Source organism: Haliotis rufescens, unplaced genomic scaffold (assembly GCF_023055435.1).
Source record: "Haliotis rufescens isolate VD_foot unplaced genomic scaffold, xgHalRufe1.0.p SCAF_13, whole genome shotgun sequence".
Classification (NCBI taxonomy): domain Eukaryota; kingdom Metazoa; phylum Mollusca; class Gastropoda; order Lepetellida; family Haliotidae; genus Haliotis; species Haliotis rufescens.
In genome coordinates, this window is record NW_025963813.1 from 39,356,465 (window position 1) to 39,376,162 (window position 19,698).

The 19,698-nt window shown below is 41.0% G+C and overlaps 1 protein-coding gene across 1 annotated transcript; it reads left to right on the plus strand.

The window, feature by feature from the left end:
- The first annotated feature begins 7,571 nt into the window (after positions 1-7,571).
- LOC125378747 (toll-like receptor 4) lies at positions 7,572-18,080 on the plus strand. Its single transcript, XM_048394705.1, has 3 exons — positions 7,572-7,592; positions 13,292-13,319; positions 14,393-18,080. Exons 1-3 carry the CDS (start codon positions 7,572-7,574, stop codon positions 17,017-17,019), a joined length of 2,676 nt encoding a protein of 891 aa, XP_048250662.1. The 3' UTR covers positions 17,020-18,080.
- The last annotated feature ends 1,618 nt before the right edge of the window (positions 18,081-19,698 follow it).

Genomic DNA, 19,698 nt, shown 5'->3' on the forward strand with positions numbered 1-19,698 from the left:
GAATTGTGTTTGTTCAGTTGACTCCGAGTTGTTTACAGAATGCTGATTATATAGTGATATTGGGTGCATACTTTCCCATATCAGCTGACAAAGATTCGAGAAATACCCCAGGGTAGTTGTAGACAGGAGAAGGGGACTAACTCCACAGGAAAGGAATAACATTAGTTAAATCACTGCAAGAATTTTTTGTCTGGATTAAGTCAGACAAAACAACTTAGGACCTATAGAGAAACATTTATCTCTGTATTGGTTACTTACTTGAAACTTGAACTTGAAAAACTTGCCCATTACTGTAACAAATGGGGGCTGACTGTCAATATTGACCAAACTAAAGTTGTAATTTTCAGAAAATCACATTAACCATTAGACAAACAGTTTTTTATAAGAATTAGTGTCACTTGAAATAGTAAAACAGTTTAAATATTATTTTTTTTATTGGTTTCCAATTGTAATCATACCCAAGCTATCAAAGTGTTATCAGAAAAGGGATTAAGGGTATGTAATGCTTTAATAAGTGTGATAAAAACAAATTAAATGTGAAATCTTCTCCAGAACTATTAGACACAAGTGTGTTAAAAGTATAACAGCATGGAAGCCAGAGATTCGTGCCCCTTTAATGCTTAGTGTTTGCATTTTTCCTTTGAATGAATTAATAAAGAAAGGACTGTAAGAAAATTCCAATTTGAACAAAATTACGGTTTTAGAGCAACAAACCAACCAACAACCAAGCAGTAAAGAATGAATTAAATTGTTGTGTGGACGTGTGGATGATGTGGGGAAAAATCAGAATCTCAGTCTATATGGTTATCGATCTGTCCGAAGTCGCGGCTCGCAAATACTGTACTGGACGATCTTCAAAGACACATAAATTACATACCTGATGTCCCTGATTGTGAGTATAACATAGTATCAATGACAGTCGAGAGAGCGAAGCGGAAGATAGTGTAACGTGATCACATAAACTGCGCCGAACGCTCACGCGATGGGTAAGATATATCTTCTCCCTACCAACGCAGAGTGCAATGTTACATATATCTTTGTTTGATCATGTTTAACTTTGTCGTTGTGTCACAAATAATCTGATGCGCAGAGATAAGCCTGTCCAGGGGAACTACTCAAACAACAATAGGTCGTTATGTCAAGCTTCTGTAAAGAGTTCTGCGTGCAATATTCAGATAGCTCTGTCACGAAGGGGCTGTCGGGTAGCCTAGTGGTTAAAGCGTTCGCTCGTCACGCCGAAGACCCGCCTTCGATTCCCGACATGGGTACAATGTGTGAAGCCAATTTCTTGTGTCCCCCGCCCCGATATTGCTGGAATATTGCTAAAAGCGGCGTAAAACCATAACTCACTCACTCATGGTTATGAAGTATCGGAATGGAAAAAGGCTGATTGTATTGAGAGAGTACATCGCAAATTTTGTAAATTGAATCTTGGTGTAGAGGATAGTACTAGTAATGTGCAGGTATGTGGGAGTTGGGGAGAGTTCCATTGAATGTCCAACGTGAAGTATGTAATGGTTAAATATTGGTCTGCTAATTGTATATTAAAAGAAATGTATACGACGACAGGTAATCACACGAACAACTGGTATTGTAAAGTTAAGTCTGTATTGTCAGCGAATGGCTTTTTCCATGTATGGATTTCACCTTGTAACAATAAAAATGTTTCTTCTTTTGTAAATTACTAAGGCAGCGTCTAGAAGATATTTATTTATCATCCAAAACAGGCTCCCACAGGAGATATCGCTTGGGTGAGATCAAGCAATATCTATTATAGATATCGCTGCAATAAAATTGCATCACAATGCTTTGCAGACCATTGTGTCGTCATTGTTACCATGACGTCACAATCAAATGACATCACTAATGGCTCTGCTACTCGTAGCAGTATTTTTACACTTAAGACACTGATCATTACTGTCTACAAACTGAAAAAGTTGGAAGAATGATGCTGGATGATAAACAGAATATCACCCTTATGTCTTTTGATATCAAATATATCAACACTCGTCAATAAAAGTTCCCGGCAAGCCTCGGTGTGTTAAACTTTTATCGACTCGTGTATATGTATTTGATATCAAAAGATACTCGGGTGAGATCTGTCTGTCCGCCTGTCTGATATCGTATAGATATGTGTTTGTTCGCTTTGCTCTGGATCTGTGTTAACTCTAAATGGCTACATGTTGCCGTCGCGTCAACTGAATTACAGTATGTGCATATGCTATGTTAGGAGGTGTTTCATCACACTCTGATTTTCCTGAACTTGATAGTCTATGTCCTGATTGGTTGGTGGGTTGGTTGTTTAACGCCGCACTCAGCAATATTCCAGCCATATGATTGCGGTCTGTAAATAATCGAGTCAGACAATCCAGTAATTGGCATCATGAGTATCGATCCACGCAATTAGGATACGATGACATGCATCAACCAAGTCAACGAGCCTGAATAATACATATATTTAGAATGAATAAAAACCTGTCAACGATGGACAGTAAAATAACTAGATTTATCACAGATTATATTTAAAACTAGTAGATAGCCATAAAAATATAACACCATACGTAACAATACAAGATAAAAATGAGCTATTGATCGCCAACCAAACGAAGAGAGATCACCATGCTTGGGTCCATGGGGACTTACAGTACTTTTGCTACCTGCACGGACCCCAGCCATGTCTCGTTGTAATCTATCCCCAACCGTGCATGTAATTGTCTATCTCGGAAGCCTTTAATAATCGAGCCAAACCAGTCAGAACAGAGCAGAACATTTTTCGCTCAAGGTTTGATTAGAACTATGTACAAAATCTAAAGTTGATCACTTAAAATGGGGAACAGTGAGTGAGTGAGTATGGTTTTAGGCCGCATTTAGCAATATTCCAGCAATAACACGGCGGGGGACACCAGAAATGGGCTTCACACAATGTACTCATGTCGGGAATCGAACCCGGGTCTACGGCGTGACGAGCGAACGCTTTAACCACTAGGCTACCCGACCGGCCCGGGGACATAATGAAGAATAGCTTCCTTTCACGAGTCAAGGAAGTGCGTTACTTGTGTATTTACTGCTGATCTGGGTTCGTATATCATTCATGAGCAGCCTCATGTGTGTATGTGTTAGTGTGTGTGTGTGTAAGTGTGTGTGTAGGTGAGGTGAGGTGAGGTGAGGTGAAAATTGGGTTAAACGTCGCGTCCAAGATTATTGCGCTTATATAGCGACGTGCATGTACGTGTATGTGTTTGTGTGGCTGCTTGTACTAGTCCGAACTGATGGCGATTTATAGTGCTAGCTCACTGAGATACCATGCCGCAGTTTAACATGAATACCCCACTCAGACACAGTATACTGACTACGAGCCAACCAGTCCTTGTTTTAGCCCCTTAATGCCGAGCGCCAGACAGGGTAACAACAAGTACCATCTTTTAACGTCTTTTGGTATGACGCGGCCGGGCATCGAGCCCCGGACCTTCCGCTCTCTGGGCGGACGCTCTACCACTAGACCATGGAGGCGGTCGTGTGTGTCTGTGTGTCTGTGTGTAATCGCGCGCGCGCGCGTGTGTGTGTGTGTGTGTGTGTGTGTGTGTGTGTGTGTGTGTGTGTGTGTGTGTGTGTGTGTGTGTGTGTGTGTGTGTGTGTGTGTGTGAGAGAGAATGTGGGTTTATGAGAGAGAATGTGTGTGTGTGTGAGTGTATGAGTGTCTGAGTGTATGTGCGAGTGATGTATGTGTCTGTATGTGTCTGTGTGTGGGGGGGGTGGGGGTGGGGTTCGGACATTTGGTTCAGGTCACTTTGAACAGTATTTCTGTTACGACCTGCCTTGGGGAAGGTTCATCACAAGACAATGAAGTCGTGCACAACAGGGAAAAACTTGTTGATCTATGGTGCAAGTATTTTCAAGTATGAAGCTTATACTTTAAGTCGTCTTTCATAAACATGTAGACCGCCTCCGTGGCCAAGTGGTAGAGCGGCTTCCCAGAGAGCGGCTGCACCATACCAAAAAGTCGTTAAAAGACGTTAAAAGGCGTTACCTGCGTGCGCCATTAAGGGGCTTAACCAAGGACTTCCCGGCTCGGGGTTCAGTATACGGTGTCTGAGTGGGGTTTTCATGTTAAACTGCTATATGGTATGTCAGTGGGTTAGCACTATAAAACAGCATTAGAGGGACCAGTACAATGGGTGAGTGGGTGAGTAATATTTTAAGTCACATCGGCATTATTTCAGCCATATAGTGACTATATCAAATTTGATAATACATCAGTTTAGAATACAAACCTGCCGACAAAGGACGGTAAAAGAACTAGATTATCACAGATGAAGGTTAAAACTAGTTAATGACCATACAACTTGACGATTCATACAATACAATACAATACAATACAATACAATACAACACAATGTAAAATTGGGCTATATATCACCAGCAACCTAAAGGTAGGCCACCATACTCGGGACTATGGGGACTTACAGTATCTTTGCTACCTACATGGAACCGGGCATTATTTACACCATCCCTTCAGTTACCGGTGATTATGGAGAAGTTTAGCCAAAATTAAAACAAACAAATAATCTACGATTAAAAACCTTATATATATAAAAAAGTTTGAATGAAGTGGGCTTACGCACCCTCTCAGGGGGACAATAATTTTACGCTACTTCAACCCCCATCAAGGGTACAACCACTAACAATCTCAGGTCATAATCATATGGAACCAATTTGTAAAATATATAACTTTCTACATCAAAATATATTAATCAATTCAATTTCTTTTAAAAATCCAAGAATTAAATGAGAGTTTATGTTAAAGAGATCCTTGACTGATGAAACGTTGAAATATTGATCCCTTGTGATTGCAAAATCAATACAGTCAATCACGAAATGCTTGACCGTGCACATGATTCTCTCATCACAAGAGATACAAAAACGGAGCTTCCTTCCCTTTCAATAAATACTCGTGGGTGTATCGGGAATGTCCAATACGACATCGTTTTAGAATGACCTCTTCCGGACCAGTACAAGCAGCCACGCACGCACGCACGTCGCTATTAAGTGGAATTATCTTGACGCTGAAGCTCATGTCACTTCACCTCCAAGTTTTTTACATGTACTCATATTTTAATGATACCTACCGTTCCAAATATTTGTGCACATTAAATACTTGGTTCTCTGAAGAACTATTTCGTTCCTAAATTGTGGACAGATCCTTGCGGAAATTGTCGTTGGTGTTGATGTTGTCCTATCGTAACACTTTTACAGGTTTCTTGCCTTCGACAACATCAAGATTATTTGGCCAAGAAGTCAAACATGCCAATTATGAATTAAACACTATTGTACATGTTTTGTTTCTAAACACGTTTCGGGGACCCGGGTGGCCCAGTCGTCTAATGCGCCGCGATTCGCTGTGCAGAGTTGCGTCCCCTGGACACGCCAGAAACCTATGATTGTGGGTTCGAATCCCGGTCCACCCCGATTATGTTTCTAGGTTTGTCAGCACCATACCCGTGCTCGTTGGTTTCACCGATGTGGTAAACGTCTAGGACCTGCATCACTTCGGGCTTTCCTCCCACATTCAGCTGACACGCCGTGATATAACTGGAACTGGAACTCACTCACTCACTTACTCTAAACACGGTTCACATATGAAGGCGATTTAAACACATTTAAAAGAATATTTAGGGTATGAAACTCTTTGAGACAAGGGATGTATTTCAGTTCTTGCTTAAGATTTAAAAACATTCTCTCATATGATACTCATTTGTAAACGAAAAAACACATACATCAAACTTATATTTTTTTAGTGAGCATAACACTAGCACTTGCAGCATAAGGAAGTGAAATTGTACAATTGTTTAAATATAAAAAGAATGAAACCTAGAAAATCCAATAATTTCATTAAGTATGATATCGTGTACATTTGGGACAGTTGATTTATGTGCCTCTGATAATGCTGAAATAAACGACGAATTTGAGTTGTTTATCGTAAAATATAACACTACAATGATTTATTGTACGATAAACAACGATCATGAGTCGTTTCTTTCTTACATGATATATCAACATTTTGTACAACCCCTTCAAGAGTGATAATGATATTTATCATATTATGGGTATGTTTCTCGGCAGGATAAGGCCAACGGATAAACACGATATCCGTTGGGATCATATGCGGTTAGCGATGCAAATAGCAAAGGTCAAGTAGGGACTACTTTCAGTGTTTATAAACAAACATGGCGTCGCACTTATCATTCGGCGATCGAGTCATAATTAACCATCCTTATTAACCGTCTTATATACTGAAAATCAATGTCGATCTGCGACGTAACTGAGGCATTTTATAAGTTTTGGCAACTTAGATATAAATTTCGAAACAGTTTTGCAAGGGCACTAGTCAAGCGGGATCAGTAGCCATATCTGTCCGTGTAGACCTCTGCGGCTTGAAACCTTTTCGACAAATATAAATAGTTGGATTTAGTCGAAATATGTATGGATTGTTACCTTGTTTCGTTTTGGCGCTGTGTGTACATCAGACGGGACTTCTTAATGTTATGACAGGACAGACCGACTGTCAACAACGTCTGAACGTGGCCGTGACGTTTCATAGACTAGGGTTAGAGTAGCTTCCCTTTGACAAAGGAAAGTTACTCCAGCAAACAGACCAATGGATTGCCGCGAAAGGCAATAAAAAACAATTGTTGTTTTGCGTATATGTTGCTTCGCCAATGTATAAGAAACAGATTTCGGTTGGAACTATATGGGCTACTGTCACTGTCCGACTGACACATCACTTAACCTGTGACGTAATAAATATTAATGCGCGCATTCCAGGAAAACTCGCAATGTTTCGGTAATGTTTGTAAGAGAGGGAAAGCGATTTTGAAGCACAGAATTACAGATTGACATTATGTGATAAAGAGGTTATCACGCTTGTGTGTTTGGGGATGGTAAATATGGTAAATATCCTGTATTGCCAAAGCTCGCTAAATACAATGTTTATTCCTAATGCTGGATATTTACCATCCCCGAACAGACAATCGTGATAACCTCTATGTACAAGTTTTTTACAAGTTACTTACCCGTATTTACGAAGTGATGACTCCCTGAATATAATCCGATCTCAACAATGTCGGACAAGGGGGCTACGTTTGTTACTTATCGGATAGTCTCACAATTATCACGTCGATCATCTCTGTCTTTTCTCCCAATACCGATTGTGATATCTCTCCCTCTTTTGAATGTGATCGTTCGGCAAATTGCGTTCATCTGCGTTGCCCAGTTACATCTAAGGGAAGCAACTCACATGGACACTTCCCTCTCAAAAATAACGTTCAATTTACGACGTCATCAAGTTGCGAGCGCACATTCGAATCTCCAGAAATAACGTCATGATAGAACAAAGTTTTATCGCGAAATAAACAACCACCATTTTTCATTGTTCTTTGCTATTTCTTGCGTAGATATTTGATATGTATGGTTAATGTAGACACGAATACACGTTTATTTAACAACCTAGAATATTTACAACAGCTTCCGACTGTGATAAGAAGGACATATATTAACATTCGCCATTCAGTTTTATGTCAATGATGAAATTGCTGGTTCGAAACGCTAACGTGCGCGCACTTAAATAAGAATGATTTTTTCTAAAATATTACAGATTTTAGTTAATACTAGTTTGAGAGCATATAATAGAATAAACTATAGCTCAACAACACAATATAAAAACGAGTTATAGATCGCCAGCAACCAAATTTGGCTACCACACTAGGGGACGTGGGTTCTTACGATACTTCTGCTACCTGCACGGCTCCCCAGCAGGATTTACACCATCCCTTCAGTCGCTGTCGATTGTAGCCAATATGAACCACCAGTAAGTTACAAATATACTACGAGTAAAAATGTGATAGTTCTAATTCACTTTGAAAGAAGTGGCACTTATGTATCCTCTCAGGGGGACAATAATTTATTTGTACTTTAACCCCCTTCGAGGATACAGCCACTAACAGTCTCAGTCGCTAATTTAATCTTCCAATTTTAAAACATATACTGAACAGCATTGAAAACGCACCACCATGACAATGGATGTATTTTTATCCGGACTTAAGTCATATGAAAATATATAAGTGAATGAGTAATATACGACGTTCTGGACAAAGCATGAGTAAGAACAGCTCGTCAAAACACATTCCAAGTCTTTTTGCGAGCGAAATCGCCAAAACGAGACAAATTGCGTGCACGGCATGGAAAACGTGTTTTGTTTTTACGGGAAGCATGCAGAATAGGGCTATAAAAGACAGACTTTTAAAAGCCACATCACTTGTTGCTGCAGACGTGAACGGTACTGACACAAGAAATGCCAAGATTAACAGCAGAGGAACGTGAACGTGCCTTGGGCACGCTTCAAGTTGGTACGTCAAGTAGAGTCGTTGCACAACGGTTTCAATGCCATCATTTAACAGTCCTCAGGCTACTGAGCAGATACCAGCAGACAAGAACCACCAGAGATCGACCACGTCCGGGTCAACGTCGTGTAACTACACCACGTCAGGATCGCCATATTGTTCGTCGGCATCTTCGTGATCGTACACTTCCGGCTACCAGGACTGCAGCAACCGTACAAGGCCGACGGAATTGATCAGCGCTGACACCGTACGTCGACGTCTCCGCTCATCAGGGCTACGTGCTCGACGTCCATATGTTGGACCCATACACACTGATCGACATCGAAATGAACGTCTGCGTTGGGCCAAAAGGCATCGTCATTGGAGATTGCGTCAGTGGCATGGTGTGCTGTTTTCTGATGAGTCCCGTTTTCATATACGGAATGCTGACGGTCGACTGCGAGTGTGGCGTTGACGTGGAGAACGTTACCACAATGACTGCGTTGAACAGATAGATTGATGTGTGTGTGTATGTGTGTGTGTGTGGGGGGGGGGGGGGGAGATCATGTGGTGGGGCGGCATCAGTCATAACCATGTTTGTCGTGGAAGAGTTAATGTCCTTTACTACAGGAATAACCTATTTGCAAATCACGTCACCCCATTCTTTCCTCAGCACCAGGATATGCACACCTTCCAGCAAGATAATGCAAGAGCGCACACAGCACCTGGCTCAACACAGTACATAGCGAACAATAATGTGCCTCTGCTTCCATGGCCAGCTCTGTCACCCGATCTATCGCCAATTGAACATCTATGGGATTACCTGGGTCAACGCCTCTCACGTCGTCCGCAAGTACAGAACCTGAGAGAATTTGAAGATACACTACAACAAGAGTGGAATGCCCCAGAACACTTTTCGCAGATTTATTCGATCAATGAGAAGACGTTGCATGGCCTGTGTTGCTGCCAATGGCGGACATACCAGGTATTGAATTTTCATTTTAACCCTATGTGTCTTCCTTACACTGATGACGTAAATGTAATTACTGTGTGATATTACTGTTTCCTTTGTCGTCTTTCTTAATAATCCGTCTATGTCTGTTCTAATTAATATCGGTCATTGCTCAAGTTGTTTTTGTAATATTTCAAGATTTATTGCTGGTGCGTTTTCAATGCTGTTCAGTATAGTTATTGTACGAAACAGATTATTTAGCAAAATGTTATTCAATATCCTTTAAACAACAATAATTAAAGGAGAACTTATACAATGTGTGTGTGTGTGTGTGTGTGTGGGTGCGTGCGTGTGTGTGTGCGTGTGTGTGCGTGTGTGCGTGCGTGTGTGTGTGCGTGTATGTGCGTGTGTGTGTGTGTGCGTGTGTGTGCGTGTCTGCGTGTGTGTGTGCGTTTGTATGCGTGTGCGTGCATGCGTGTGCGTGTGCGTGCGTGCGTGCGTGTGTGTGTGCGTGTGTGTGTGTGTGTGTGTGCGTGTGTGTGTGCGTGTGTGTGTGTGTGCGTGCGTGTGTGTGCGTGCGTGTGTGTGTGTGCATGTGTGTGTGTGCATGTGTGCATTTGTGTGTGCGTGTGTGTATGTGTGTGTGTGTATGTATGTGTGTGTGTGGGTGTCTGTGTGTCTGTGTGTGTGTGTGGGGGGGGGGGGGTTGTATGTCTGTGTTTGTGTGTGCGTGTGCATGTGTGTGTGCGTGTGTGTGTGTGTATGTACATACGTATGTATGTAACGATGTATACTAGATAACAACGATAAGCAGGTTCAGTCTTTTCCAGATCATCAGTAAACTACACTTAATATTTTACAAAGGGCATATTGCTCACACGAAACACCCATTTCTACTGTCTTAAGTGGCACAAACGCCAATGCTTTATGGCCGGAACGAATCACAAGCAATGTGTTCCGGTAACGGATGTGTGATGGCACGTGGTCTGTCCCCTATGGTATGCGCATCATGATAGTTATCCCGCAGATGCCGTGACTCCCTCCACAGCAGCAACACGCACATGCTCACTGTTAGACTGTGTGTAGAAACACAAGTTGCAGGTTAGTATTTACTTTTCTTCTTCTTTTTTTAACTTCCTTATGATAGGCTAACAAGACACCTGTGAACATGTGTAATATTGATAAATTTGTTTGTTTGTTTGTTTTTTTGTTTAACGCCGCATTCCAACTATATCACGGCGGTCTGTAAATAATCGAGTCTAGATCAGACAATCCAGTGATTGATGTCATGAGCATTGATCCACGAAATTGGGAGACAATGACATGCATCAACCAAGTCAGCGAGCCTGACCACCCGATGCCCTTAGTCGCCTTCTTACGATAAGCATAGTCGTATCATTATATTAAATACAAACATATACATCTGGTGTGCGATGATTTACTAAGATATAGCAATTATATCAGTTAGGTTGTTGGTTGTTGTTGTTGGTTTGTTGTTTAACGCCGCACTCTACAATATTCCAGCTATATGACGGCGGTCTGTAAATAATCGAATCTGGACCAGACAATCCAGTGATTGATATCATGAGCATCGATCCACGCAATTGGGATCGATGACATGCATCAACCAAGTCAGCGAGCCTGACCACCCGATCCCGTTAGTCACCTTTTACGACAAGCATAGTCGCCTTTTACGGCATGCATGGGTTTATCAGTTAGGTAAATGTGTGAAATATACATATCCTCTTTTTATAACTAATATTGATATATATTTCTCGAGATCAACGAAAGTGAATTAGTGTAAAATCGCAGACATTTGTCACGTCAGTGAAAACCATAAGCACATACATACTTATCATTTCGAGGCCAAGATTATTTTTGCGAGCAAACTAATCAATATTTATGCGGACTGAAATGATAATAGGATCCCCACACCACTGAGGTATTTAATTCTGTTCAGCGAATATTATTCAGTAACATCAAGAAAGAATGATTTCACTGGCTTTTAGGGATGCATGCTTCAAATAATTCATTCGGATTGGTTAACTCCGAAATAAAGTTTGCTGTTTCTTGTGATATAAATATAAGCGACATGACCCTTTTTATAAACAGAAATTTCTGTTTAATATGAAACGTCAAGGCCAGACCATAACCAGTCTCGATTATTCGACGAAACAGATTCCTTTGGGCGTAAGAGGCAAGAAAGCAGTGAAATTTATATGAACGGATCACTGTCCTAAACTAATTTTGATCATGGATCTTATCTATGAAGAAGTCCAGAATTTCACATATTTAGTTCTCAGCAAACATCAGATGACGTATTCTCGACAGGATCTTCACGGATGCATGTTACAGCATTTAGTAGTGAGTGAATGAGTTTGGTTTTACGCCGCTTTTAGCAATATTCCAGCAATATCAAGGCGGGGGTCACCAGAAATGGGCTTCACACATTGTACCTATGTCGGGAATCGAACCCGGATCTTCGGCGTGACGAGCGAACGCTTTAACCACTAGGCTACCCGACCGCCCTAAAACATTTAGTAGAGAACTTACATAATGGTAACGACTTAAAAACAACTGTCTTAGTAACAAACAAAAACAACTTCCTTAATGAAATATCGTTTACAAGCTGTCTTCAATCAGTTAAATATTGAATAAAAACATTTCTATGACAAAGACAAACACTCAAGTAAAAAACGACGACGCCGCCATGCTATCCAACCAACAAGCGACAATAGACAATAAGTAAGACAATGTCCGGTGTATCTATATCTAGATTAAGAGGCAGGGCCAGGGTGACACGTTTATAGCACAAGTCATAACTGTATACTTCCTGGTACAGATGTAAGTAGAACACACACTCATCCGTCAGTTTGAAAATATATTTACTAACTGGACATCCATATTACATTGTCACAAAATTGCTGTTTGAAAACATTCTTCAGTTGTGAATAAATATATATGTTTTTAAATACGAATATATATCATATATACCGGACAGAGGTTACACATTTGGTGGTCATTATATAGTATAAATTGAAGAACTAAAACATATTTCACATTAAAAATACAATCGACTGTCGATAAGCTACAAATCAACTGACTTTAAAAAGAATTATTTTTGTCCCGTTTGCTGCTCGCCCGACAAGATGTTCCAACTTTCCACACCACCAATATCGCAGTAACGATGTCCAATAAGAGTGAGTGAGTTGGGGGTAAGGCCGCTTTTAACATTATTCCAGTCATATCACGGCGTGTCAGGTTAATGTGGGAGGAAAGCCCGAAGTGATGCAGGTCTCAGACTCTGGTGAAACCCACGAGCACAGGTATGGTGCTGACAAACCTAGAAACATAATCGGGGCGAACCGGGATTCGAACCCTCTGGCGTGAGGCGCCGTAGATGGTTGTGCCACCCGTGATCCCGTGTGCTATTAGAAGTCAGCAATAAGAAGTAGCTATCAAGTAGTTGTCCATCTTTCACAAGAAGTTCAGTAATTTATTAATAGCAAAATTAGTACGATAGAATCGGTCATCAGCAACTCATGCTTGTCGTAAGAACAATATTGGGTGGTCAGGCTTGCTGACTTGGTTGATGCATATCTTCGTAACCCAAATGCGTAGATCGATTCTCATGATGACAATCACTGGATTATCTGATCGAGAATCGATTATTTACAGACCAAAGTTATATGGCTGGAACATTGGTAAGTGTGGCGATAAACAACACACATGCAAACACAACATTTACTTGAACGCTATCTCTTGTTATAAGGTGACATGCACTGATTCGCCGTTCTTATTTAACTACCCATATGACCCATATAATTTGTCCAATATAAATGGGCACAGAGCAACAAGGAAGTGATCTATTTATATGCTTGGTTTTTTTTACACGATTCTAGTTTACAAATGAGGATGAATAAAGTTCGAGGTAGGGACCCAATGAAAGTATCTACTTATACAGGTTTTTTTTCTTGTAATCATGTTTCTACGTAATGAGATTCGTGTTCTAACAAAATATGGGGTGATTGGGTAGCCTATAGGGTTGGGACGGGTAACCCGGGTCGGGTGGGTACTGAGTAGGACCCAGGTACCCACAGGACTACCCAGACCCGTGGTTAGTCACGTGATATATTGTTTGGTGACCAAAATTATCTAGAACACTATGGTTACACTACAAGTCACTCATGTTCGCATTTCTTTCTGACTCTGCGCCCATTCCTTCTGACTTTTCATATCGTTGAATAAAGATATAACTTAATTCAACTTCAGTCTATGAATGACCAGATTGTATACTAATAATAATACGTGTACATGTATCTAAATACGTTTGGCCAGGGCTATCCTAAAAATGTTCCCATTCGGACATTTAGAGACATCTCCTGAGACCTACAGTGGGTACCCGGGTAGGGTCGGGTATTAGTGGGGTGGGTACCCGGGTAGTAAATTTGGACTCGTCCCAGCCCTAGTAGCCTAGTAGATGAAGCGTTCACTCATCACACAGAAAACTCGGGTTCGATTCCCCTACACGGGTTCAATGTATGAAGCCAATTTCTTGTGTCTTCTGCCTTGATGTTGTTGTAATATTGCAAAACACGGAGGAACACTCACTCACTCATTACAAATTATGTAATATACTAAACAAGACAGTAACACATTTATCATAAGGTATCCCAATTCACAACCGAAATAATTATAAGATGTTTCTTCCTTTGTTAGTAGATAAGATGGCTCGCGTTTCTTTTGACGCTTTGCTTGTTGTTTTATGTTTCTGCTAAATCAGATTCGAGTTACAACACAATATGGTGTTAGGGTAGCACAGTGGTTAAAGCGTTCACCCGTCACGCAGAAGCCCCAGGTTCGATTACCCCACATGGATGTAATCCGAAAAGCCCATTTCTGGCGTCTTCTCCGTGGTTTTGCCGCAATATGACAAAAACTTAGTGTATTATGTAACATATGACAGAACCACATTTATGACGGAGCATCCTAGATGACTAACGAAAACATTATAGGGTTCATCTCATATTAGTAATGACAGCTTTAATTTGCTTCTTGATTGCAGCTAAGATGCTACTTTGCGTCCTGTGTCTGTTCCTTGGCTGCCTGACTCTGTCTGAAGGAGGACATCTCAACATCAGCTGCAAGCCTTGTGTGTGTAGTGTGGCATCCAATGGAAAACTTATCGCCAATTGTTCGGACAAACATCTATCTTCCATCCCCGAAACGATACCAAATTCAGTATCATACCTGTGTTTGTCTCATAACAGAATTAATCCTCTGCCAGGTCGTTCGTTTCAACGGTTCACCATATTGGAACATCTTGACCTATCCTTCAATCAACTAAGAACTTTGCAAGTGGACACTTTTATCGGAGCTACAAACCTGCTACAACTGAGTCTCCATGGAAACAATCTTCCGCTAAACGAGACAGCATATCCAGAGGGGATATTCAGACAGCAGAAAAGATTGCGTACCCTGAACATTGAACAGAACAGCAAGGTCGCAGATTCAGTGTACCCAGATAAAGCTCTTGGTGATCTTACTGCTCTTCGGACACTTGTCATTGATTGTGTACGTAATGCCACTTTTGGGAATGGATTTTCGAAATTGAAGAATCTTACTAAGCTTACGGTATCAGGGGAAAGGGGCAACTGTTCAATTCAGAAGCTGCTGAATACATCTTTCCTTCACATTCCATCTGTCAGGTACCTGGACATCAGCAAATGTGGAATCTACTCTATTGAAACAAGTGCATTTTGGCCACTGAGGCATATTGATACTCTAGACATCTCCAACAATCAGTATCTAGGATTTGATAGCCTTGGTGAAGCTGTATATGGGCTTCGGTTTTCATCTCTAAGAGTATTAAAGATCAACAGGATTGAGACAACATTTGCCATAGGAGTTCACATAAAGCAACACAATGTGAGGTATTTCACTGATCTTAATGTAAAGGAGATCTATATAGATTCAAACAGAGTGGAACTGATCGATCAGGAATGCATCAGACTTTTAAAAACTGTGGAACTGGTATCCATGAAACACAACAGAGTGACATTTGGATCCTATCTCCTGAGTCTGAATGAACTGACAAATTTACGTACAATCTATGTTGAAAACCAGTACGCATCTAATATCCCTCTTGTTGATTCTGGTACAGTCCCAACTCCCTCCGAGAATCCGAGGCTGCCTTCATCTGAGGCTCAACCAGTGGTTCAATATTCACGAATATGCACGCGTGCCTGTGAGGCAGAATGTACCAATAGCTCTTTGTGCTGGAACTATCATAATAGTTATTATTACAATGCAGAATATGAAAAAAACATAATCATTGACTTAAGTATTAAAATACCGCTACCTCCAAATGTAACATATGCAAATGTTAGCAACAGTAAATTGAACTATCACATTGGTGAGCTCAACTTTAATAGAAACCAACTTAGAACAGTCGATTTATCCCACAATGTCTTTACAAGGTGGATAGGGCCATTACATGAATCTCACACAGTTGAATACCTGGATCTCTCTGACAATTACTGTACATATATAGCTCCCTCATTTTTCATGTTTGCTAGTGGCCTAAAAATCTTAAATATAAGTAGAAATTACCTCTCAGTGGCTCTTCAAGCGGACAGAAAAGGGCGGATATTGTTCAACCAAACAAACTTGGAAGTACTAAGAATCTCAAATAATCTTATTCGGGAACTGCCTTCATCAATATTCAAGAGACTTACCAGACTTCAGGTTCTTGATTTAAGTTGGAACATGATGACCTCTTGGACTGTTGAGATTAGCCACATGACGCAGCTCCATACCTTAGACATATCTGAAAACAGATATGAAGACATACCAATACAACTAACAAATCAAATTGACCAAATAATGATTCATAGAAACGACAGTCTTCAACTAAGCATCAAGGACAATATCTTGAAATGTGACTGTACGACACTGGGCTCATTAGAGTGGATTACCAATCCATATATTTCCATAAAAGAACCTGGCAGTACACAATGCAGATTATCAAATGGGGAAATCATTACATTTCTAGATATAGAAGACATTATAGTGAAGCTCCGGCTACGATGTAAAATTGCAATTCCTCTGATATCCACAGCAGTGGTTGGAATACTATTTTCAATGTTCATATTTGGAGCTGGTATGGTATACCGATATCGATGGAAGCTGCGCTATCTATACTACACCACCAGACGGAAGTACAGAGGCTACCAGAGACTGAGAGAAGGTGAAGACCATTTTACTTATGATGCCTTTGTTTCCTATGCTGATGGAGACAGAGGGTTCGTTATCGAAGACATGCGAACTGTACTGGAGAGACACTATGGCTTGAGGTTGTGCATCCATCACCGTGATTTCATGGTTGGGGAAGCCATAACTGCCAACATCATCAATGCTATTCAGTCAAGCAGGAAGACCATTGCTGTTTTGTCACCGGACTTTGCAAAGAGCGCCTGGTGTGACTATGAAGTCCACATGGCTAAGCTGGAGAGTATCCACACTGGCAGAGACGTCCTGTGTGTGTTGTGGTATACTGACATACCCGACACGAGAATCCTCAGTAGAGATATCCGGGACCAGATCAATTATGACACCTATATTAAGTATCCAACAGTTGAAAATGATAAAAGGGAGTTTTGGGAGAAGATCAAAGCTGCAGTTAGCTTCTGAGATGGTTGCATATGTCTCTAGAACGTTCAGCAGAATGGGTTTGAGCATTGTACCTATATTAGATGTGATCATTGAAGTGGGCATCAGTTTCTCGGATGTCATCAGCAGACATGTAATCAGTTCCATAGCAATAAGATGTAAATGTGCACCTCGCGTGAATTGCGAGTACAGTGTTACTCAGTTAACTTGAAATTCTTCATTGATATTTCAGGTAGCCTAGTGGTTAAAGCGTTCGCTCGTCACGCCGAAGACCCGGGTTCGATTCCCGACATGGGTACAATGTGTGAAGCCAATTTCTGGTGTCCCCCGCCGTGATATTGCTGGAATATTGCTAAAGCGGCGTAAACCCATACTCACTCACTCACTCACTCACTCACTCAGTTATGGGACATTTGTGCATCTCCCCAAATGAACTGAAGGTTAAAACCATCTACATCTGAAACGAGTCATATGCATTTCCGGAAGCACCACTTGATATACCACTTGATGTCTCAGTGTACGCATGATGCTGGTTGAACAGCGAATGCTCAAACAATCAGTGACTTCCAAGTGTCTTGAAGTAATGCGATTGGCGACAAGCTGACGCGTGTAATTATATACGGATCCTTCTGGAACAAAGCTAGCCATCCAATTGGCCAGTTATCACTTGTACAAACCCATCAAATTGTTTGTTGATTTCCGATAAGCCCTCGATTCGAACAAGCTCTTGTGGTATTCATTAATGAAAAAAATGGAATACATAGTCGTTTATTTGTGGTTTTCAAGGATTTATCCTTCCAGTTCAGTAGGCTGTCAGGATATCAAAAACTCCTCTTACAGATAATACGAATTACTGACAGCGTCCGACAGGGCTGTGTGTTGAGTCTCTTTCAGACAAAGGATATTGCTGTTAGGTTATTTGTCAACATTTGTGTTAATTATATACCTACACAATCTCTTAAGTAATATAAATGACTGTGAGTGAGTGACTGAGTGAGTTGGGTTTAACGCCGATTTTAACAGTATTCCAGGTATATTGCGGCGTGTCAGCTTAATGTGGGAGGAAAGCCTGAAGTAATGCAGGTCTCAGACGTTTACCACTTCGGTTAAACCCACGAGCACGGATATGGTGCTGACAAACCTAGAAACATGATCGGGGCGAACCGGGATTGAACCCACAATCATCGGCTTCTAGCGTGCCCAAGGGACGCAACTCTGCACAGCGAATCGCGGCCCCTTAGACGACTGTGAAGGAAGCTCTATTACCACGCACTTCAAAAACCTAATATTATCCCTAAATATTGTTTTTGATGCAATTGCCTCACCAGAGTATTACTGTATTTATAAGTTGAAATGTACATGGGCCTCATGTCACAGTCCAGTGCCGCAATGTTCCCCGACGTTATTTCCGGTAATCTCCGGCGGTCGCTATTGTACAGTGTGAGTGAGTGAGTGAGTGAGTGAGTTGGGTATAACGCCGCTTTTAACAGTATTAAAGTTATATCCGACGTGTCAGCTGAATGTGGGAGGAAAGCCCGAGGTGATTCGGGTCTCAGACGTTTACCACTTCGGTGAAACCCACGAGCACGTGTATGGTGCTGACTAACCTAGAAACATAATCATGAACCGGGATTCGAAACCACAATCATAGGTTTCTTGCGTGCCAAAGGGACGCAACTCTGCACAGCGAATCGCGGCTCCTTAGGCGACTGGGCCACCCGTGCCCCCTGTACAGTCTGTGATCATTTGGTATTAGAGAATTAGTGGCCCAACTATTTTTCTCTCTTGTAATCTCATGACACTCTCGAACCATGTAATGACTGGATGTATGTTGTCTCTCATATGTTCAATACCATGTTCTGGTATTAAAAATGTTTTTGTATTTATGATTTGCAAACATTAGGGGAATTTATATCTACCTTCAGATATTTCTCATTTATCCATAGTAATTTTTCTCTCGTCAGTAATTGTACATAGCGTTTGTGAATCTTTAATGGTACCGTTGGATAGCTAATGTTGATAATTACTTCTCCAGTGTGGATGTTGCCTATTTATGATTTGCAAACACTAGGGGAATTTATATCTACCTTCAGATATTTCTCATTTATCCATAGTAAATTTGGCTCGTCAATAATTGTACATAGCTATTGTGAATCTTTAATGGTTCCGTTGGATAGCTAATGTTGATAATTACTTCTCCAGTGTGGATGTTGCCTATTTATGATTTGCAAACACTAGGGGAATTTATATCTACCTTCAGATATTTCTCATTTATTCATAGTAATTTTTGTCTCGTCAATAATTGTACATAGCTTTAGTGAATCTTTAATGGTACTGTTGGATAGCTTATGTTGATAATTACTTCTCAAGTGGGGATATAGTAGTTAGTTGGCTATTCGTGTTTTCCCCGGGTTTACAAACACACGTTAGCTTGTTGGCCCCGTCAGTTGTATTCCCCGACAGGATGTCTCCTCTGACGTCCAGACTTCGTACAGGTTCTACTACATCAAATCAGAACCAGTTTGGACAGTGCGGATTTCGTAGGGTGCGGTTTTCGTAGCCTTCAGTGCAGAATGAGAGACATCTGCAGGCTGTGATTGGAGGATATTTTGTAAGATTTTTAGCTCTTTCAAATGTACATCCATCCAGTTATTAAAACTAACCATGTTTTTCTATATTTAGTACTGTCTTTTTCAACAT

What these genes read in the sequence shown, in the direction of transcription:
- LOC125378747 (XM_048394705.1), top strand. Translation starts at nt 7,572, where the DNA reads ATGTCAATGATGAAATTGCTG. An exon ending in TGTCAATGATGAAATTGCTG is followed by an intron (nt 7,593 to 13,291) that starts GTTCGAAACGCT and finishes CTACTTATACAG; the next exon opens with GTTTTTTTTCTTGTAATCAT. An exon ending in TCTTGTAATCATGTTTCTAC is followed by an intron (nt 13,320 to 14,392) that starts GTAATGAGATTC and finishes TCTTGATTGCAG; the next exon opens with CTAAGATGCTACTTTGCGTC.